Raw genomic sequence first — 22438 nt, 5'->3', positions numbered from 1 at the left:
ATGGTTTGTTCTTCTGAAACCCCTGGAACGTTCTACATGCTTCCCCAGCACCGCCACGCAAAGCCGTCACCTCCTCCTCCATCCTCCTTACTGTGCAGCGACGCCATCTGGCAGTTACGCAGTGACGTCACTTGGCAGTCACGTGGGGATGTGAGGCTGCTGTGACCTGATGTGAGACCCTGCGGTCAACACTGCCCACAGAGCCGAGGGGCGGGGCAACCCACGATGAAGGGTGGGTACCATGCAAGTGTCCACAGCATGAGCAGTCGCCCCAATGGAGGGCCTGGAGCTCAGGAGGTCAGCACCGTGGGAGCCCCCTGTGGCACGTGCCTGGTGACAAGGGCTCAGGCAGGAGGGAGCGGAAGTGACCGTTGGGGGTCATGAAGCTGACTTGCAACCTGGTCAATGCGACTCCTGTCACACCGGGAAATGGCTAGAAGGTTGACCTCTGTGTCACACACACACTTCCCCAGAGGAGCGCTGGTGGCTTAGTGGCTACGCATTGGGCTGCGATGCAAAAGGTCAGCAGTTCAAAACCACCGGCCCCACTGGGGGAGAAAGAGGAGGCGTCTACTCCCAAACCCTGCAGGGCCCATTGGGACTGACTCAATGGCAGTTAGTTTGGCTTTTGAGTTTATTAGTGGATTACATTCATTTTATCATGGTAAAATAGACTTGATGATTCCCGATTAATTGATTAGGAGCCTGGTGGCATTGTGGTTAGGTGTTGGGCTGCTGTGGCCTGTGGCCATGGGAACAGGCCATGCTTGCTGGGCAGTGAGCTGTGTGGGTAGGGATTCCGTCAACCACACTCTTGGCTAGGGGCGGAGTCTGACTTGTCAATCAAGTCCCAGCCTGATGACACCTCCCTGATGTCAGGAGTCTTTTGGTAAGAGTGAGAACAGAGACATGCTCTCTGACCCTTCAGCTTCCTCCTTGCTGGACACTGGACTCAGTGCTGCCTCCAGGACCGGCCCCATGCGGGGCGCCCGACCCTGAGAGCGGTCACATTGACCTTGGATCCACGGGTCTCTGCACGGACCGGCCTGTGACCTTCCTGCATTCTGAGTCTGAAGAGGGTCTTAGGGACTAGAATCGGTCAGACGCATGGACTTGAGTTGGGCTGGGCTGGCTTGGTACACAGTTACTTGTGGACACAAAGCTCTTTCCGACACAGATGGGTGTCCCTGGGCGTTTCTCCAGCCAACCCACCCAAGGGGAGGCCACGTGAGTTGGGCGGGGCCTCAAGCACCCGAGAGACTCACTGGAGAGGAGACGCCGGAGCCCGTGCAGTGGGGCCAAGAGCGGTGCTGCAGGCAGCTGCCCAGAGCCCAGGACCATCCCAGACAGATGATGGACAGACAGGGCCTTCCTCTGGCCTCCTGACCCTGACGAGGTCAGGTTCTCTTCCTCAAAGCCGCCCCTCTGTGGTGCTTGTCGGGTCAGCCTTGGCTGCTCACAAGCCGAGGATCAAACCCCGCAGCAGCTTCAAGGCAGAAGGGCCGTGGTCGGCTCCTGTGGACCCTTCGCCAGGGCTCATGGGGGGACTGACCTTGTGGCGGGGGGAGGGGGTGGTGGTGTTCCAGTTTGAGGGGAGCAGACACCCCTGAGGTGAAACCCTGAGATTCCTAGGCTGGCCCAGATGTCCCCCACCCAGTCCCTGAACAAGTCCCAGACATGTCCCCCCCCACCCTGGGACCCCTCTGGAGGGGCCACGGCCTGCTTGGCAGTGTCCACACTGTCCACTGGCCTGGGGTCCTCATGGGGCCAGTGTCCTCAGGCCTGCCGTCACCCACATCACCATGGGGACAGGCCTGGGTCCCATGGGGAGACAGGACAGAGTCCAGTTCTCCCCTTAGGGAGCAGGGGCGGGGGCATCCCTCCAGAGGGGCCACAGGAGGGGAGACCCTGGATGATGCCCCTCAGTGGGTGCTTCGTGTCCTGGGAGGCACATGGATGTGAGGGGCTTGGCAGGGGGGCATGAGGAGTGAAGGGGCATGAGGTCTGAGGGGACATGAGGCGGTGTGAGGGGATGCAGGGGCTTGAGGAAGTGAGGTGGGCAGGAGGGGGACATGCAGGGGCATGAGGAGATGAGGGTGGGCACACGTGCCAGGCAAAAGGCTGTGGGCAGGTCTGAGCCCTCTGGCTCCTTCACAGGCGCTGTTCTGGGACAAGTGTGGAGGCCCCTCTGTGATAAGCCCGGGAGCCCCCCACACTGGGTGGATTTGGTGGGCCACTTGCTCCCTCGGAGACCAAAAGGCCCATTTGTTGGTGTGCGGAGACAAAAAGGGGTGGGGGAAGGGCAGGGACAGACAAATGGACTGGTGGGGGGGCACAGGGGGCGAATGGGAGGGGCGTGGAGGCGCAGCAAGGGCTGCCATGGGTGGGGTGAACATGTCTGGGGCCCTGTGGGTATGAACCGCTGGACGGGGCACTGGCTTGCCTGTGGGCAACTGGGTGCGGGTGGGCAGCAAGGGCCAGCGGGCAGTCCTGTCCTGAAGCAGGAGGTGCTGAGTCAAAACCGACTCATCTGCACGGTAAACAACTCTCCTTCTCAAGAATTGTCCCCCCCACACACACACATCCTCCCCAAAGGGCCTCCGGTGGTCCTGAGCCTGCCAAGCCGAGGCTGTGTAGCCCACCTGGCTCTGAAAGCCCCGGCCACACAGGGCTCCCACTCCGGCTCCCAGCTTCAGGTGCCCGCTGGTTACTGCGCAAATACGGTGCCCGATGGGCGGCCGTTCCTTTCCGTTCTCCCAGTTCTGCTTTCTACGTATTTAAATAACCGAAGCCCCGGCCTCGGCCCACGAAGGGGAGTGGGGGCTGAGCGAAGGCAGGGTGAGAGGAGGCAGCAGTGTGGTCACAGTGTGCGCCTCACCGAGTCTGGCCCAGCGGTCATGGCCATGGGACTGGGGCAGCAGGGAGGGGACACCTAGTAGTAGTGTCTCTCCGAGTGCTAGACACCCCAGCTCCCTTGGGTGGCAGGGCCAGGGCTCAGAGTCTGGGAGGGGTTCTCGGGCGGCAGCTTCAGTGTGCAGGGCAGGGTGGGACAGACGCCCGTAGCAGACCCTTGCTGGGCCTCCTGGGAGGGTCTGTCTTGTAGCTGGGACTCTGAGGGGGGTCTGAGATGGTCATGGGACAGAACCGGGAGATAAGGAAGTTTTCCACAAACTCTTTCTTGACATTCCCCCCTGCCCTCTGCCTGTTTCTACAAAGACATTCCCAGGGAGAGGATGGGCTGGGGACAGAGCCAAGGTCGGAGCCAGATAAAGTGGGGGGTGAGTGATCCACCGTGAACCAGAGGGAGGGGCTGAGGCTCAGACCTGCTCGCAGACAGGAGAGCCTGAAGGCCTGTCAGCCCAGCGGCATCCTCAGAGCCCACTCCACAGGGGTGTGGCCAGGGACCAATTCTGAGCTGGGGGCACCCCACGTGGCAGGCTGCAGCTGTAGGTCCCTCAGCTGCCATCTTTGTGGGAGACCAGCAGGGCTTCCCTCCAGAGCTGGGAGCAGGGGTGGAGCAGGGGGAGGTACACGCCAATCTCAGTTAGCAGCAGGCCAGAGCCTACCCAGTGTGGTGGGCACAGACCTCCTTGGGGGTGTACCGGGGGCGGGGGGTGGGGGGAGTTGGGGAAAGGGGAGCTAATAACGCTGAGAATAAGAATGAAGAAATGCTCTAAAAGGGGTCATGATGATGATGGTACAAGTCCCCGTGTGACCGGACTACGGAATTGTATGAGAACGATAAGCCAATCGCACTGTTTAACAAAAAGGCCAGCCCGAGTTGAAATGTGGGTTCCTCTCTTCTGAGAACAGCTCGGACGGCACCTGTCCTTGTCACGGAGGTGGGTGGGGGTCTATCTGGGACCCCATAGCCCATGCGCTGCTGCTAAGAACCAGGAGGGCTGGTGGCAGAGCACGTTTTACTTCTCCTGGCGGCATATTAAATATCTGAAATATATTAATCTTGGAAAGGCGGTTCGCAGACAGTGCCAGAGGGAGCAGCCCGGGCAGCCTCAGGAAGTCAGGGTGATGAAACCGGCCGTGCTCAAGAGGCGGGCGTGGGGCTGCTCTGCTGGCACTCCCAGCGGGCCACCCAGGGCTGGGCGAGAGGCGGGAGGGCCTGTCCCGGGCTCCACAGACCCTTCAGCCTGTCCTACATCACAATAACACTTGACAGCAGGTACGGCCGGCAGGCTGCATGGAGGGAGCCCCGGGGTGGGGCTGTGACCACCTTTCAGAAGCAGAACCCTGGGCCTCTCTTCCGGGGCCTCTGCGTGGGCTGGAGCTGTCCACTTCCAGTTGGAGGCTGAGTGCTTAACTGGCTGCACCACCCATGCTGTTGATACAAGTGCCCCCAGTCACACCCCCTGGCCCTGGAGCAGTATCTCTGGCCATGTTTGGGGGCCCAGGGGCAGTCCCTAAGCTCCCTCTCCTGCAGAAGCTTCTCTGGTCATGTTTGGGAGTTCAGGGCAGTTCCCTAAGCCCCCTAGTTCTGCAGCAGGCACTTGGGCCTTGTTTGGGGGTTCAGGGCTAGTCCCTGAGCCTCCTGGTCCAGCAGCAGGCTCACTGGCTGTTTGGGGGTCCAGGGGCAGCCCCAGAGTCCTCTGGTCTGACAGCAAGCTCTCTGGCCCTGTTTGGGGGTCCAGGCCCCTAGTTCTGCAGCAGGCTCTCCGGCTTGGGGTAGCCAAAAAGAACGAAGTCGGCCTCGTAGAGCTTGTACAGCTGCTGCCGCCAGGCCAGCGGGATGCTGGCGAACCAGCCCTGCTCCCAGCTGCGGGCGGTGCGGTTGCGGTAGCTGGGCGGGAAGTGCAGGCGCTGGTCCACCTGCAGCAGCCGCAGCAGCTGGGCGGCGTCAGCGTCCAGCGTCTCCAGCTTGCCCACGAAGTCGTACTCGATCTGGCAGGGGTGACAGAGCCGGTACACCTGGCGCCAGTGCTCGTTGAAGGGCGCCAGGCGCTCGGTGTGCGGGTCCAGCAGGTACTGGATGAAGTGGGCGAAGGAGACCTTGAGGCCGGCGCGGAAGGCGGCGCTGGCGGAGGTGGGCAGGCTGGTGAGGTTGGAGTACATGCGGAGCATGGGCGCGGCGAAGCGGCGGTAGAACTCCTCGTTCTGCAGCTCGAACTTGCTGCGGAAGGCGGAGATGAGGCGCACGAAGGGGTCGCGCACGAACAGGAACTTGGTGTACTTCTTGAGCTTGACCTTCATGAGGTGCCGCGAGAACCTGCCGTAGCGGCGCCAGAACTTGTTGAAGGTGAGGTGGGTGCTGGAGTTGTGCACGTGCTCACGGGGGATGGCCAGCGGCTCGCGGTAGGGCCGGCCGCCGTCCAGCAGGCTCTCGCTCAGCACGATCATCACGCGCTTCCAGTTGGTGCAGGCCACCTTGGGCACGTAGCAGTAGATGACGCCGTGGCGGTCGTCCACGATGAGGTGGTTCAGCTCGTAGTTGGGGATGTCGTCGAAGGCGCGCTCCTTGGTGGGGAAGACAAAGCTCGAGTTGGCGCACAGGTCCCTGAGCAGCCGCTGCCGATGGGCCTGCCGCGCGGCCTGGGCCTGGCTCTGCTCAGTGGCTGCCACGTGGGACGTCCAGTCATAGCCCCTCACCCTCTCCTCCATGTTGCTCAGAGGGGGCCCATGGGAGGCGGGTGGCAGCGGCCGGCTCTTTTTGCCGGCCACGGGGTTGCTCTGTGCCTGGCCTGAGCCGGGCAGCACGTCCAGGAAGGCGTCTGCGTCATCGGCTGGGAGACCCTGGGCCCGCTCTGGCCCGGCCGTGGGTGGGGGCTTGGGGCCCCGCGGCCTGGAGAGCGCAGTGTGCAGGTAGAAGTGGGCAGTGCCCACGTTGTCCCAGTACACGATGATCAGCAGGATCATGAAGACGGAGCCCAGGGCCAGCCAGAGCCGGACCAGTCGTGCTTTCGCCATCCTGCGTGCGTGGGCGCAGCCGCCCGGACCCTCACTTCAGGCCCCAGGGTGGACGGGCCATGGTGCTCCAGGAACCTGGGTGGGGGGAGGGGAGGACGGTAAGGAGTGAGAGGTGTCAGGCTGGCTTCTCAAGGGCCCTTTCTCCTGCCTCCACAACCCCGCCCCCCTGTCCAGGCCAGCAGCTAACCTGAGGGGAGCGCACAGCCTTTGTGGGAGGGGGACTGCTGCCACATGGAAAGGCCCAGAGGTGACTGAGGCTGTGGACAGGGCCCCTGCCACCACCTGCCATCAGCGCACAGGGACTCGGGTGGAGAGGGGTGCACGTCTGCCCTCTGAGCACACCCTCTGGGTGAGGGCACGGGTTGGCAACGCTCCCAGAATGCTTTCCCAGACACGGCCGCACACTTGCCCAGGGCTTCTTACGAAATCTGACCCAAGTGCCCCCAGCTGCCTGCCAAGCAGGGGGCTGCAAGCACTTGCCAAGAGACGGGGGCCTTCTGGACGGGTGGCCACGCACACACAGGTGACAAAGACCCTCACAAGGGGCCCAGTCGGCAGACAGACGGGGGTAGTCACAGGTCTTCTTTCAAGCAAGAGGTCCCACCCACGCCGCGCTGTGCCAGGCAAGTCTGCCACAGAGGACGTCCAGTGTCACAGACCAAAGTCGCCCCCGTGAGGGACGGGGCGACTCTGACTCAGTCCCCCGACAGGACAGGGCAGACCTGCCCCTGTGAGCTCCCCAGATTGGGGCTCTTTACGGGAGTAGAAAGCCTCATTTCCCTCCTGCGGAGCGACTGTTGGTTTCTCATGACGGATGTCCAGGTCAGCAGCCCAGTGTGTAGCCACTTTGCTCCCAGGCTCCTGAGGATAAGGACGAAGGAAAAGCAACACAGGACGGGGCGCCTCCAGCGACGGTGCCGGCCGAGCGTCCTCAACACCCAGGGCGCTCCAAGGCGTACACGGGAAACAGACAGAGACGCGCTGGGTTTCCCACAAGCCTCTGCAGCCCCTCAGTAGCACAGACTGGCAGAATGAACGCACCTGTCTTGGCAGAAGCCCGGCCAGGCTTCACCTCGCACACGGGGCCAGGCCTGCAGGAGGTGTGCTTGGTAAAGTGGAGGGGCAGCGACGAGGAGGGCGGGCCTCAGCAAGGTGGACGGCACGGCGGCCACAACAGGGGCTCAGACACGCTGAGAATGGCGAGGGGCACAGGACTGGGCTATGTTTCGGTCGCTAGGAGTTGAACTGACTCGACAGCCCTAGCAGCTGACTGAGCGATGCCTCCCCGTGAAAAGCATGGGCCCGCGGGTCACAGTAAGGGGTCAGCCACACACGCGCACGGATACGTACATGCATACACACACAGGGACACACATGAACACAGATATACACAGAGACACACATGGACACACACATAAACAGATACACACACACTCCCGTGCCCTGCCCACACATGCTCCAATTCCCCATCACCTGGCAGGTCCGACTCCCCACCTCTGGAAGGACGGCCACTGTCACATAACCTGAAGGTGGGCAGTTCGAACCCAGCAGCTGCTCTGCAGGGCGAGAGACGTCCAGCCTGGGGGCGGACCGAGCGGCAGCTCAACAGTGTCAGCGGCGAGTTGTGAGCTTAGCTGTCGTCACTGCCGTCTGTGGTTGAGTTTGCTGACACTGAACATCGGTGGCTTTCTATCAGAAAGGCAGTGTCCAGTTCTAAAGAGACACGGCAGCAGCAAAGGGCGCTTAGGTACACCGCAGACCGTCGGGATGCTGCGGGGAGCTGCCGCTGGAGCCCAGCCGCCTTCACGTGCACAGGCGTCCCCAAAGGGCAGCAGGCCGGATGACCAGTGGCTTAAACCAACCCTGAACTTAAAACGAACAAGACTGGCCATGCAGGGTGCCCGGAGCAGAGAGGGGCCTCCCTGGGCCGGGGCTGGGTCTTGGGAGCAGGGTGGCCCAGCTCTGCCACAGATGAAGGCTCAGCGGCCCGGAGCCTGAGTGGCCGGGAGCATTTTTAGCATCAAAGTACAAGGACACCCCCGCGTGTCATTTCTCACCTCAAACAAGCCACATAACTGGCAGCTGTGGGCAGGCCACTGGCTGGCACGGGGACAAAGACGTCCCAGGGCCCAATGAGAGCGGCTTCTGAAAGGATTTCTGCCCTCAAGGCTTGATGGGTGTGGAAAGAAAGTGGGCGGGCGGGAAGGAGGGAGGCCTGAAGGGCCAGAAGGAAGCAGTGCTGTCCAGGGAACTCAGACAGCCTCATCTGCAGCCCGAGGAATGAATGGTGGGTTTGAACCACTGACCTTGTAGTTAAGCAGCCCAAGGCCTAACTCACAGCAAACTCCCTGCCACTCAGCCAACTCTGACCCTGTGAGATACGGAGAGCTGCCCTGGGGGTTTCCGAGGCTGTAACTCTTGACGGGAGCAGCCGGCCTCGTCTTCCTCCTGCTGGCTTCAAGCTATGCCCCTGTGGTCAGCAGCCCCTTGCATGGCCCACTATGCCCGTGTCCTGGCTACTTAATCATCGACAGTCCTGTGCTGACAGAGGCTCATAGTCTGAAACTAGCAGCCGCTTGGAGGGGGAAGATGGAGCTTTCTACTCGCCCCCAGGGTCCCGGTCTCAGAAACTCGGGGGCAGTCCCACCCTGTCCCACAGGAGGGCCGTGTGTCCACAGCGGCTGGTGGCAGTGTGTGCGTGCTGACTGGCACAGAATCGGAACTTGAAACACGGGGCACTTGGGAGGGCTACGCCCTCAAGGCTCGCACGACCAGCGGCCATCACATCAGCTCTGAGTCACGGGCCCCCCACATGCGCCTCGAGGCTGTCACAGGGACAGCACAGCAAGCCAGGCTGCCCCCGCCCCCTCCAGTGTGGTCGTCTTCGAAGCGGGATGACAGGTCAGGAGGGTCTTACAGCACTCTCAACTTTGCACTCTGTTGCACACGCCTTTGTCCAAAGTGAAAGGAGAAGGAGAAGAAGTGGCTGCAGAGGCAGGCGTGTGGGGAGACAGGAAACAGAGAGCAATGGCAGTGGTGGAGAGGAAGTTGGGGCCGGAAGTCCTCCCTGATGACCGACCATGGGAGGCTTGCCTATGAGCTGGCTCAGCCATCCTGGACAGGGAAGCCTGCTGCCCGGCACGCCCCAGTCGGCCCCAGAGAGTTCAGAGGCTCCGTCAGTGAGGTCACTTCAAGGGCCAGACCTCCAGCCAGTTGACCAACCCAACCACCAGGCCACTGCCGCTGAGCCGGGCCCAGCTGGCAGCCAGCCTGCAGGACAGAGCAGATCTGCCCCAAAGGTGTTCAGGGCTGTCCTTCCTTTGTGGACGCCGACTGTCTCAATGCTGTCCCATGGAATGGCTGGTGGGCTCGAACTGCCGACCTTTCCATCAGCAGCACCACTGCACCCCTTTGCTCTCCATGGATGGGCCTATCTGGAACTCTGCCATTTTTATCAACGTCAGACACACATCCGCATGGAGCTTGCAAGACCTAGGTCCTGGGCCTGCCTTTCCCCCTCCCCGTCCCCCACTCTCTTTAGCTGACTCAGGCCCACCAGCCACTTGGAGGGAGATGATAGGACAGTCTGTTTCTGGAACGATGACAGCCTTGGCCTCGTTCCGGGGCAGCTCTCCTCTGCCCGACAGGGTCGCTGCCCAGGCAGAGAGAGGGCTGGCAGTGCAGCCCCTTCCCCTCCCCACCCCTTCTCCACGCAGATGTGGTTCTGGTTCTCTCGCTCCAATTAGGGAGAGACGCTGTGTTTACCTAAATTATCATCATTGTGTTGAGGCTACTGCTCAGAGTACCCCGTAATTATTTTTCTCTTTCCGCCCAAGCCGTGTTTTCCCTGGGGCTAGTAGCAGCCTGGAGCTCCAGGTCCTTATCACTAATCCAGCCCCCCTCTCCACCCCAGAAGTTCTGTGCCCCAGGGACACAGCAGCCCCAGCGCCTCCAGACAGCCTTTGCTTGGCTCCTTGCGGTGGTCAGCCTCTGGGTGGTCAGCCTCTGTTTACCGTACTTTCCAGTCAGTCCCGATTCAACCACCCCACACAGGCAGCATAAGACACTGGCCGGGGAGCCTGGGACAGCCTCCCGCCCGGTAAGTTTGAGAGCCCATGGCTGCGGCCACTGTGCCAGTCCACTTCATCGAAGTCTTCCTCTTTGCTGTTGCCCCTCTACTTTACCAAGCATGATGGCCTTCTCCAGAGGCAGGTCCCTCCTGGTGACCTGTTCATAGTCTGTCTCCAGGGCAGATCCGTGTGTTCTGGGCATTTCTGCATCTCACTGGCACCATCGCACCTCCCTCTGGAACAAAGCCTCTCCCCTAGACACCTTTTCTGGCTCTTCATTTACCACCGAACTCTGGGAGAATGGGAGCCCTGATGGTGCAGTGGTTATGCGGTGGGCTTCGACCTGCAAGATCAGCAGCTCGAATCCACCAGCAGCGCCTCAGGAGAAAGAAGAGGCTTCCAAATCCCGTAGAGAGTGGCAGTCTCGGAAACCCCCATGGGCGGGCCTACTCCAGCCTGCAGGCTCTCCAAGAGTCAGCACTGCCCCAAGGGCAGGGAGTTTGGGGTTTTGAGGCCCGTGAGCTCTCTCTTTGGCTCCTGAATGTGCCTTGTACTGTCCACTCTCCGTTGGAGCACCCTGGTCTTCTTTTCTGAGAAAAAGGACCCCACTGGCCTCGAGGGGTCCTGACTCACAGGGACCCCCCGGGACTGGGTAGAACTGCCACGGGGGTTTCCGAGGCTGCAGCTCTTCATGGGGGCAGACAGCCTCATCTGTCTCCCGAGGGGCGGCTGGTGGGTTTGAACCTCGGGCCTTGCACCAGGGCATCTGTCACACTGAGAGCATGGTAGTGGTTGTTTTTATGTCTTTTCCCAAAGCTGCCGCTAAGGGAGTCCCCAGACCTCACTTCTCAAGAGGCTTTCTTCAGATGTCCCTGGCTGCATGATACCTCCCTCGCCGCCCCCCCCACAGACACGTGTACATGCCACATACACACAGACATGTACATGCCACACACAAACATACATACATGTAAACACCACACACGTATAAATGGGAGGTGGCTTCAAGATGCTCATGAGAAATCGGAACGGGAGGCTAAAGGACACTCTCACTGAGCTGTGCGGGACAAGGCAGCACGCCTGCGTCTCAGGTGTCCAAAAGCACTCTGTCCCCATCCCCACCTCGGACACAGCCGCTGCCTCAGGGCCGCACCGGAGAAGGACTGGGGTGGCTACAGTGACCCCAATGTCCAATGCCGGCCACCAAAGCCTGCCTCTGTCTCCATTTGGCTTTGGGACACTGGCACCCTGGTTTCCCTCCTCGGCACTCTCTCGTCCCAGAAGCCACCCATCCACCCAGGGAGACTCCACAAATGCCTCCGCTGGGGCTTTTGTCCTCACACAACCCACCCTCACCCTAGTGAGCCAACTCGGTGACTGTCTGTCTCAGGGACATGCAGAGCTGTGGCAAGTGTGGGTTCTGGGTGCCAGCATCAGGGGCAGGCACTGTCACCAGTGTTCCTGAAGCCCCTCAGTGCAGGACCCCAGGTCTCTGCTTTCTGGGTGGCAGTTGGCACTTTCTCTCTCTTTATATCCCAAGAGAAGACGTGACACAGTTGTAGGGGAAGCCCAACGGGATCAGGGCTGTGTCCAGGCCAATCCCCTCGCAACTGACTGCTGGGCGACAACATCATCGATAACTGCCAGATGATCTTCTTCCAAACTGTCAAGCCACCAAGAACCAGGGCTCAGCTACATGGGCACCTATGGGTGTGTGTGTGTGACACAATCCAATCCACAGCCTCTGTTCCCACGTGTACAGAGGACCACCATACGCAGGTCCCCCAGCATTTTTGAATCCCCCCCCCATACACACTTTTGGCCCCTGCCCAAGGGCCACAGCTCCTGTACCTCCCCTCACTCAGTCTCCAGCTCCCTGGCCCTCAGCAACGCCATCACCGCCCGGGGTTCCCGGCATGGTGCAGCAGCTCCACAGCCCACCCACCATGAACACAGACTCACTTGCCAATACAGACCCCTTTCCCATCTCTGCTCCAAAGGCCGCCTTCACCTGGAATGTTCTTCCCAGACATCAAAGGCCCCACCTCCTGCCCTGACCACAGTGGAAAAGACTGTCCTGTGCTCCAAGAACCAGGAGGGACGGGCTCATTCCTCTTTCTTCTCAGGGACAGGCGGGGCCACCTGCGGCCTCCTGCCCACCAGAAGGAAACTCCACATCGGAGGGGAAGTGCTTGGGAGTCCACACATTCTTATGCTTTGGGGGCCGATGGCCAGGAACCCCTCCCCATTCTACTCTGGAAGTTGTGGCGAAATCTGTCTCCACCAAAGGCGGCTGCATAAAGGTGCCCAGACCAGGGGCAGAACAGGCTCTCGGGGGTGGAAGGTCAGAGTTCCATCCCACCCCCACCCCTTGCCAAGCAGGGCGGAGGCTCAATGAAGCCGCTGGCTTGATCACAGGCACCTACTGAGCACTGAGTGCCCCGCTGCTCTCTGTCCCGGGCCCTAACACGCTCACCGGACGTCCCTGTCGATGGATCTGCGAGAAAACAAATCACAGGGAGTACTGCCTGGCAGACTCAAACCCATGACCCTCGAGTCAGGTCCGACTCACGGCCACCCTACAGGACGGGGCAAACCCGCCCCTGGGGGTTTCCGAGATGGCGATGGTTTACAGGCACGGAAAACCTCGTCTTTCTCCCTAGGAGCAGCGGGTGGTTTCACACGGGCGGGCCTTGTGGGGAGTGACCCACTGCATCTCCCCTGGGCCCACGGGGTTCCCACCTCCTGAACTCCCCAGCCTGCTGCCCCCACAGGTCAAGTCCCTCTTTTTACAGCGCATGCCAGCATGGGCTCCAGTCCCACACCAGACACACACCCAGCAATGCAGTCTCCAGGCTTGGGGGCCAGGAGAGGGGTGGCTGCTGGTGCAAGTCCACCCAGAGGCACTGCGGAAGAGAGGCCTGGCCGCCTGCTTCCTCTACAAAGCCAGCCTCTGCAAAGCTCGGGGGACAGGGGGGGGCAAGGAGAGTGGACAGGCCATCTTTGTAAGGGCCAGCTGAGCCAGGCCCTGGGACCACACTTTGGGGAACAGGTCCCTGAAAACAGCTGCATCTCCATCCCCCCCACCCCACCCCCACCCCGGCAACACACACACATACACACACACACACCGCCCCAACGATTCACATTCTTATGCAGCCTGGGTCTCCTGCCTCCCTCTGGGGCTGAATTATAAAGTAAATAATTTAATAACCGGGAGAACACTCTGACTCCTTGTGCTCCACCGCCAGACGGAACCGGCCTGCGCCAACACTTCGCCAGGGACCGCCGTCTCAGTGGCCGCAAGCCCAAGGAGCGGATACAAGTCCCAGTGTTAGCAATGGAGGCATGGCTTCCGGGCCAGAGCCAGAGCCGGTCACTGAGGCAACACTTCCAGGGGCGGTGGTGTGCACGCCGGGCTGCAAGAGGCAGAAGCCAAAACAGGGCGGGGTGTGTGTTGGGGGGCAATGCCCATCGAATCAGGGAAGTGGAGCGCATAGCAAGGCCGGGTGGGGCCCTCTCCACAAGCTGGAGCCAGAAACCAGCCTATGCCTCTGGCCAGAAGATGAGGCTCCAAAGGGCAGGAAAAAGGCCAGTCCCTGTGAGGAGGGCAGGCGGACATCAAGGCTGGCCCCACGGCACCCTGGTCACAGCGGCTTAAGGAGCTGATTTCACTTCTGGGCTCTCAACTAGCAGAGGCGAGGGTTCGGGACGCTAGTCCACGTGCACCGGCTGAAGAGCGAGTGCGGCCGGACAGAACCGCTGCCGAGGACTCCGCGGGTGGACCGTCCACACCGCCTGGGCCAGAGCCAGGGTCCACGCCGCACGGGCTCAGAGTGTAGGCTCCGCCAGGTCACGAGGCGTGGGGCCGGGGCCGCAACCGGGGCTGTGGCCTGCTGCTGGACAGGCTGCGAGCCCACCCGAGGAGGGGTCCCCAGAAAGGGACTCCCAGATAAGGGGTACCCCAGAAGAAAGAGTATCTAGGAGTCCCACGAGAAGAGGGTCCCTCGAAGTAGGGGTGCCCCGAAGGAGGGGTCCCCAGAAAGGGATGCCCGAAGGAGGGGTGCCCGGGGAGGGGTCCCAGAGAAGTCCCCCCGAGGGGCACTGAAGGTGGCGTGCGCCAGAGGAGGGGACTCCGGCGAAAGGATCCCCCGTAGTAGGGATGCCTCGGGGAAGGGTGGTCCCAGAAAGCGACGTCGTAGGAGGGGTCCCCCAGGAGAGCTGTCCAGAGAAGGGGTCCCAGAAGGAAGCGATGCCCAGAGGAGAGGCTCTCCGAGGAGGTTTCCCCCCGCGCCAGGGAGGAGTGCCCGACCGCCAGGCGCCGCCTGAAGCGGGGATCCCCTCAGCCGGAAGAGTGGGGTCCGCCGTCCCCGCGCCCCGCGCCCCTCACCTCGCGCCGCCGCCGCTGCCGCCACTGCCCCGCGCCCAGCGGCTCCGCCGCCCTCTGAGGCCCCGCCCCCGGCGCTACGAGTCCCGCCCCCCGCGCCCGTCTCGCGAGAAGTCGTGCACGGCGGAGGGGCAAGGCCCACGGCCCCTCCTCCGACGCGCCTGCGCCGACCTCTCCACCCCGCCCCGCCCTCCTGTGCCATGTGGCGCCGTATTTACGATCAGGGAGCGGCCCCGCCCCCAGGCTGCTTGGAGCCCCGCCCCTCTCTTGGCAGCCAATGGCGTGCTGAGAGCTGCTCCGTGACTCCGCCCCGCGGGCGTGGCAGAGCTCGTGATCCCGCCTGATGGAGCCCTTGGCGCGAGCCCGCGTGCGCGGGCTTCCTCTGGCCGGGTCGCGTGCCTGGCTCCGGGTCACCCGGCGGTTGCCAAGTGACTGCACGAGCTGGAAGGCCCCTCTGCCAGCACGGTATGGGACAGTCTTTTGTGTTTGTAGTGGTCTGTTGTGATTCCTGAAGTTTTCGTGGACTCATTTTGGGAAGCAGATAGGTCACCAGGCTTTCTGCAAACCCCGGTGGACCCTGTCTGCCAGCGACCCTGCTGGCTTTCCAAGGGACGGTTTCTGGAATCCCGGCCACGGGCTCCCTTCACTTGACCAGACTGGCCGCCGGGTGACGGTGGAGCCTCCAGGTGGAGGGAACCCCACACGGAGTGGGGTGGAGCCACCGAGCTGCGCTGCCTTTTGTTTGTGTTGGAATGCATCCTTGTGTTTGGGTGGAGGTGTGCTCCGCAGTTTGAGCCCCCAGTCAGCAATCCCCCCACAACGAGTCGTCGGTGACGTGTTCTTGGGAGCCCCATTCTAGGGTTCTGTTTTTATTCATCAGTCGCCCTGCCCCTACCCTCTGTGTGGAGGTCGCTGTTGACCACTGGGTCTCGCACAGGTGTTTTTTTAAGGATCACAAGTTCTGGTGGGTGCTGTGTTGTGAACCAATTTGTTGTCCAGCTACAAAGTGAACCCAGAGCATCTCAGGGGAGTCAGAACTCACCGGGAGTCTGTCCAGTAAGCCTGCTCTGTTTTGTGGTTGTTTTCTTGTTTTCAGGAATTTGAGGTTCTCACCCACCTTGTTCTCCCGGTCCTTCAGGCGCCATCTACTTCGCCCTGATTGGAATGGTCGGGGTGGTAGCCGGGCACCATCTAGCTCATCTGACTGACCTGCAGCGTTTTCACAGACGGATTTTTTTCCTTGGAAGTAGATTGTCAGGCCTTTCTTCCTAGTTTGACTGAGTCTGAGAACTACACTGATACCCTGTCAGCATCACGCGAAGGGCAAGCTCGCCCCCCCCCCCTCCTGGTGCACAGGCAGGAAGCCAGCACTCAGAGAAGTCCGCCAATTTGCCAAAGACTCACACCTGAGCCACTCAGAGACGATGGACTCCTGTATCAGTGCTCACACAGTTCCTGTGATGAGGTGCCTCTCCAAGGGCTGATATCCCTGTAGACACACCCCAAAGGGGGAATCTTGTCTCTCTTTCTCTGGGCCCCCAGCCACTTTGACCTGGTGACCCCTGCTGGCTGCCTTTTCAGGCAATGACCACCCTGGCCTCTCCCCTTTGCTCCCCAGCTGTACTGACTGAGCTCCTGCTTTTCCTGTCAGGCTTCGTTTTCTCCACCAGCTACAGCTGTGGCTGATGTCACGAGCTAGGTTGGAACAGAGGACAGACAGACATCACGGAGCCTAGGCGCTGAGTCCCCGTGGGAGGCAGCTGGGGACTCAGGCGTGTGGCCCTGCCACCTGACCACTGAAGGGCTGGGCAGAGGGAATGAGAGGAAGGAGTGGCAGGCAGACTCCCGACCCCACTCCCAGGTGATGGAAAGCTCAGGGAACGCACACACCTCCCCACCCCCACCCCCATTTCCTTCCCTGCAGTGTTTGTGGCACAAATGCCTATAGTTGTGGTTTGGGGTGAAGGGTGGCAGGAAGCAGCCCAGGAGGCAGAGCCAGGCAATCTCTGGCTGTTACCCAACCACAGCATGAGCTGGCCAAGGAGAGTGAAAGTCCCGTGAACAGCCAGTGGAACAATCTAGTCCGTCCCGGGAGGCAGCCCGCGGGAGAGTGCTTAGAAACAAGGATGGCGAGACTTCGTCTCCCGTATTTGGGGCCTGTGATCAGGAGATACTGGTCCCCGGAGAAGGACAGCGTGCTTGGTAAAGGGGGCCCAACCCAAAACAAACCCACCGTATCCAGTCGGCCTCAACTGGGTGGACTCTAAGAGAGTGGAAGTGCCCCTGTGAGTTCCAGGACTGTGGCATGTCACAGGTGTACACAGCCTCCTCTTTCTCCCGCGGAGTGGCTGGTGGTTTCAAAGTGCTCACCTTGTCGTGAGCAGCCCCAACGAGTCACCCACTCACTATGCCACCAGGGCTTCCTCCAAGAGGAGGACCCTCAATGAGACAGTGGCCGCAGCAGTGGGTTCAGACACAAGGACAACTGTGGGGCCGGCGCTGTTTCATTTAGTCGTTAATCTGGCTGCTGTGAGTCGGAACTGACCCAAGGGCTCCTGAGCACAACCGCCACACCAGAGCCGGGCAGAGGCCAGGGTGCCGCGGGCTCAGCTGAGGGCCAGCCAGAGAGGGGCTGCCAGCAGGGCTGAGAAGAGGGATGCAGGGACGCCCTCTACCCTTGCCTTTCTGTAACCTGCCAACTTCCCTCCTGTGAGTTCAGCGTGGCCGCTGCAGCGGATCACTGAACCCCTCAGAAAAGGGGGTGCCATGGGAGTACGGTTGGTGTCAGACTAGGGGGAGAGGAGGTTGGGGGCATGTCTTCGCTCTTCCCTAGGCGGGGCTGGAGAGACTTATCCTTGGGTAGCAAGAAGAGGTGGCCTGGCGTGCCTCAGCTGCTAAACAAAGGAAACGCCCTGGGTGCGGGTGCCAGGATCAAACAGCACCTGCACCTGGCCCTGCATGCTCGCCTCTGCTGGGGAGCTCACCCCAACTGAGGCGGCTGTCTCGATCACCCAGGCCGCTCTGGTAGGATTGAACCGCTGACCTTGAGGCCAGCTCCCTCAATGTTTATCCTGCTGCGGCGCTTCACAAAGAGATAGGATGTCTGACACCTGCAGCCCCGTCCATGAACCTGGGTGGCATAATTCAAAGGAGGCACAATGCAGGACTCCGCTCACAGCAAAGATCTAGAAGCGGCCAGTGGCGGGGAGCGGGGAGGACCAAAGCTTATCGTGGTGACCAAGAGAACACCAACGATCCCAAAACTCCTGCCTCGAGTTGGTGCCAATGCAGCCACCCTTCAGGGAGGGCAGCCACGCCCCTGTGGGTTTCCCAGACTACAATTCTTCACGGGCGCAGAGAGCTCCATCTGTCTGTCTCTCTCCGAGTAGCTGGTGGTCTCGGCTCACAGCGCAATGTGTACGACCAAGGGAATGTGGGGAGGCGGACGGGGCTCTCTACTCCCAGGAGAGTTCCAGTCTTGGAAAACCCACAGGGGCGACGCTGCCCTGCCCTGTAGGGTCGCTGTGAGTTGGCATTGACTCGATGGCAGGGAGAAGGGCAGGTGGGAGGGAGTAAGGGGTGGGGCTCCTGAAGGTGATGACAGTGTTTGGAACAGAGTAGGGGTCTCACCACGCAGTCAGTGAGACCACAGAGCCGGGCATGAAAGAGCGGCTGACGGGCGAGTGTTACAGGGAGATGGAGAAGAGCGAGAGGGAGGGCTGAGGCCACAGGTGGCTTCAAAGAGGACGGGCAGGCACTCCTCATTGTGTGTCCTGCGCTGAGGACGCCCCATGTGTGAAGAATGGACTTGGTCCATTCTTGGACAGAGGTCTTCACACATGGGGCGGGGCCCGGGGGTGTCTGTGGCCACCCCATCCCCCATGGAGCAGACCTCTGTGCCCACTTCCCAGCTCTGGGCGCCGGGCCAGGTGGGTGATTCTCCTAAGGTTTCAAACCCATTCGTCCGCAGAAGGCACACGCATCGACGACAGCCGCCGTCGGCACAGCTTCTCCAAGAGAGGGAGCCACAAAAGAGGTGTGGCTCTCGGCCACGTCACCTCTGGTGTGCTGTGTGGTCAGGTCCGGCTGCAGGGTCTTGGGGGAAGCCTGCCACCCGCCCATCTCCTACGGCAGCAGGTGTGATGATAATGGTGGGGGCAGGGTGGGCGCTCTCTGCTGGGCCCTTCTTCGGCTCTGCACTGTCCTTCAACACCCGGCGTGCCCAAGGCTTGAGACCAGAGACTGGCTGAGGCTGAGCTTCCTGGACGGCCCCCGCCCCATAGCCCCCGGGCCTCCGGAACCCTCGTCCAGGCTGACCCTGCAGGGAGCCATGGAGCTGGTCAGTTTCCAGCCCTGGCCTGTTAGGACCCAGGAGCCCCTCCTTGAGGGACAGACTGCCAGCACGGGAAGGTGGCTCCAGGCCACAGTAGAGACGGCCCGGGCTGCCATGCCTTCCACAGAGGGTGCACGAGAGCCAAGCTGCGTGTGGCTCTGCTACAGAAGCTACCAAAACACCCACCCGACTCATCACTGCCTCGTTGAATCTCACTCACGGCAACCCTGCAGGACAGAGGGGAACTGCCCTGTGGGTTTCCAAGGCTGTACAACCTACGGGGAGCAGACAGCCGCCTCTTTCTCCTGAGGAACGGCTGGTGGTTTCAAACTGCTGACCTCTGGTTCACAGCGGAGAACTCTAACCACTGTGCCACCGGGGTTCCTAAGGCAACTCCTCTCTGTAAATGAAGCTAAACCCACTGCCACCAAGTCCATTCCGACTGATGGCAGCCCTACGGAGGGTTGCTAAGACTCGATCATGACGGGAGCAGACAGCCTCACCTTTCTCCCGAGAAGCGGCTGGTGTGTTTGAACCTCCGACCTTCCAGTTAGCAGCCTGAGGCTTGACCACCATGCATCCCCCAAACTCAAACTCACTGCAATTAAGTGGGTGCCAGCTCCCAGCGACCCTCCAGGTCCTGTGGGTTTCTGGCCCTGTGACTCTTTCTGGGGATGACACAGCTTTGCCTTCCTCCCCAGAACAGCTGACTTTGTGAGTACCAGCCCGATCCCTAATCCACTACGCTCCCAGGGCTCCCTTTCACAGTTCGACCGAAACATCATGCTCACTGCCTGTGTTAATCCAGGTGGACTAGAGAAATCCAGGGACACTCGTGTGTAAAGAGAGCTTTATATCAAAGAGTAATTGTATATTAAGAAAACGTCCCAGCCCAGTCCAGATCAAGTCCCTAAGTGCGATATTAGCCCATATGTCTGATACCAGTCTATAAATTCCTCTTCAGACTCACGCAGCACATGCAATGATGCCGAATGCAGGAAGATCACAGGCCATTGGGTGGGAAGTCTTGTGGATCCAGGGGTGGTGGAAGCATCTCAGTGCTGGCGTGAGTCTCTACGTGGCTCCTCCAGCTCCAGGGCTCTGGCTCCATCAGCATAGCTCCATGTGGCTTGTCAACAGGAATGTCAAGCAGAGAGAGTGTGTGTCCCGCCTCCAGGGAGGAAGGCAGGAGTTCCCAGAATCCTCAGGAGAAGGCCATTCCCACTCAGAGGCCTCATTGGCTATGACCTGATTGACAGGCTGGACTCCACCCTTCCTCAAGTTGACAGGAGATGGTGTGACTGCCACACTGCCATCGAGTCAGTGCTGCCACAGAGCAACCCTCTAGGACAGGGCAGAACTGCCCCGTGGGTTCCGGCAGCAGACAGCCCCGTCTTTCTCCCGTAGACCGGCTGGTGGGTTTGAACCACGGTCCTTGTGGAGAGCATCCCAATGTGGAGCCGCTGTACCTGGCGTGGAAACGTGTGTCCACAAGATGGTGTGTGTAGGTCCCCTTAGGGGCGAGGAGCTCGGCCTCAGGGTCCCCACTTCCCAGGGCTGGTTCTGGTGGTTTGGAGGGTTCTGTTTGTTTCGGACATGCCCCCCTGTGCCCCCGGGATGTCGGGAGGGGTGTGACCAGGCGGTGGAATGGCCGCGGGAATGGAGGCATCGGTCTGCCTGCCCGTGCACCGGCCTGTGGTACAGGGCTGGGCCTGGGTCCCTCTGCAGGCTGTCCCTGCAGTGGTGGGTGGTGGGAGTTTGGTGACCCACTGGCCCAGTACACTCTCCTCGAAGCAGGCACAGCGGTGTGGAGGGGTCCAGGAAGCATGTCCACAGTGGGGGTGGCCAGAAAGGGGCCTTGAGGAGGGCCCTGGGCATGCTCTTCTGAAGGTGGGCCATGGGCCCATGCCAGGTCACAGTGCTCAAGCCCAGGGCTGCGCTCTGGGGTCGCCTGGCTGCCTCCTGCCCGCCCACCCTGCCACCCACAGGCTTTACTTGGGCCTCTGTGGCCTCTTGGCACTGCTCCCCTGGTGCCTGCGGGGGTTGCTGGGGGGCAGCGGGCTGTGTCGCCGTCCTCCGCTGTCTATGGACCCTGGAGGGGTGGGGAGAGTTTAGCCTGAGATCCAAAGGAGGTCAAGCAGAGCCGGAGCCCCAGTGTGGAACCCCTGGCTGGCTGGGTCCTGAGACTCTGGGCTCCCCAGCTGGTCCCGAGAGCATGGGGACCTGGGTCCCTGAAGGTGGGGACCTGGTCTGAGCTGGCCGGCTGGACGCAGGTGGGCCCCACATCCCTGGCCCCCAGCCTCCCTTTCCCTCTCCCAGCTCCGCACTCCTCCCCACCCTTCTCCCCCGGCCATGTCCCCTTGCAGCCCTGGCCCAGTTTCAGAGCTGTCCCAGGACCCTCGCTGCATTGTGGCTGGATGTACCCAGCACTCGGAGCAGGACTGATTAAGACCGGGACTGTTGGCAGAGGGATTCTTTGTTCCTGGCTCTTCTGAGCTTGACTGGTTGTGGGCTACAGGCCCGAGGGAGACCCGAAGGCCCCCGGGGCCCATAAGAAGAGGGGCTGTCACCATCACGCCCCGGCTCCTGTCCGAGAAACGCTCCCACGGGCTTGGGGTGAACAGACCTTCAAGCTGTCGTAAACCCGCAGCAAGATGCGGTCAGCGGCCACGGCATGGTCTCACTTGGATGAAGCACCTCCAAGAGGCCACAGAGACAGGACGGTCTCTACCAGGGGTAGGACCACGCAGGGGTACCAGCCTGCTGCCACTGGCCCCCCTCTCCCCATACTGGCAGAGGGCTTGGTGAGGGAGTAGGTACATGATGATCGCTCCCACCCACCCTCACTTATCCCCATGGAGATGGTCTGAGCACCCAGGAAGTCAGCCGGCGAGAGGGGGGAGGTAGGCACTAACCTCGGATGTCCCTGGGCAGGAGGGGGCCCCGGCTCTGGCCTGTGCTGCTCTGCCACACGGCGCTGGGGAAGGAGAAGCTGACTTCAGGCACGTGGAGTGAGCTCTCGTCTGAGAAGTGAGACCCAAGACATTACCAGTGAGGGACCAGCCAGGGACTCATGGGAGACAGCCAAATACCAAACCAGCCTGCTGCCATCGGGTCCGTGCCCACAGGACAGGGCAGAGCTGCTCCTGCGGGTTTCTGAGGCTGTCCGTCTTTAAAGGGAGCAGACAGCCTCATCTTGCTTCAGAGGAGTGGCCGGTAGGTTTGAACTGCTGACCTTGCAGCCGGCAGCCCAGCCCACTGCGCCACCCAGGGATACGGCCTGGAGAGATTCTGCGCACGGGGCTCTCCCAGAGCAGGCGCCCTTGGTCTGGAAGTGACACCGCCAGCCCCTCCCCACCCATCGAGTTGATGCCAACTCACAGCAACCTGTAGGACAGGTTGGGAGTGCCCCTCTCTCCCCTGGAGCGGTTGGTGGTTTTGACTTGTTGACCTTACAGTTGGTAACCCAACATGTAGCCATGACGCCAGAGGTCGGGACAGGGAGAGATGAGAGCCTCCTCTTTGTTCCGCTCACTCCATTTCCCTCTGTGACCGTGACAGCTCGGCAGCAGTGTCTTTGGGGCATTTCCCTTCCTACTTTTCCTAGCGCACTCATTTTATGACAAGGGGGACAGCTGAACTAAAGTCTTCTTCAAAGGAATCACAGGCACGATGCAGTGGCACTCAGAACAGAGCAGGCAGCGCACACACACACACACACACACACAC

At 61.1% G+C, this 22438-nt stretch overlaps 2 protein-coding genes across 2 annotated transcripts in view; both read right to left on the bottom strand.

The window, feature by feature from the left end:
* Positions 1–3669: 3669 nt before the first annotated feature.
* Positions 3670–14410, bottom strand: CHST12 (carbohydrate sulfotransferase 12). The gene is made up of 2 exons (XM_004705542.2): positions 14380–14410; positions 3670–5994 (listed from the first exon to the last, which is right to left on the bottom strand). The coding sequence occupies exon 2, from the start codon at positions 5917–5919 to the stop codon at positions 4651–4653; it is 1269 nt and encodes a 422-aa protein (XP_004705599.1). The 5' UTR covers positions 5920–5994; positions 14380–14410; the 3' UTR covers positions 3670–4650.
* A 6290-nt stretch (positions 14411–20700) lies between these two features.
* The window catches only part of LOC101662889 (kinesin-like protein KIF19), a 34017-nt gene continuing 32279 nt past the window's right edge, over positions 20701–22438 (bottom strand). The window contains exons 20-21 of the mRNA XM_004705887.1: positions 21625–21732; positions 20701–20801 (exon numbers count right to left, since the gene is read on the bottom strand). Coding sequence (XP_004705944.1) covers positions 20701–20801; positions 21625–21732 — 209 coding nt within the window. The remainder of the gene's footprint in view (positions 20802–21624; positions 21733–22438) is intronic.

This window comes from Echinops telfairi, unplaced genomic scaffold (assembly GCF_000313985.2).
Source record: "Echinops telfairi isolate 266 unplaced genomic scaffold, ASM31398v2 ScPeMD7_5;HRSCAF=22, whole genome shotgun sequence".
Taxonomy (NCBI): Eukaryota; Metazoa; Chordata; class Mammalia; order Afrosoricida; family Tenrecidae; genus Echinops; species Echinops telfairi.
Note: the sequence above shows the minus strand (reverse complement) of the source record. Positions and strands in the feature narration are given on the sequence as shown.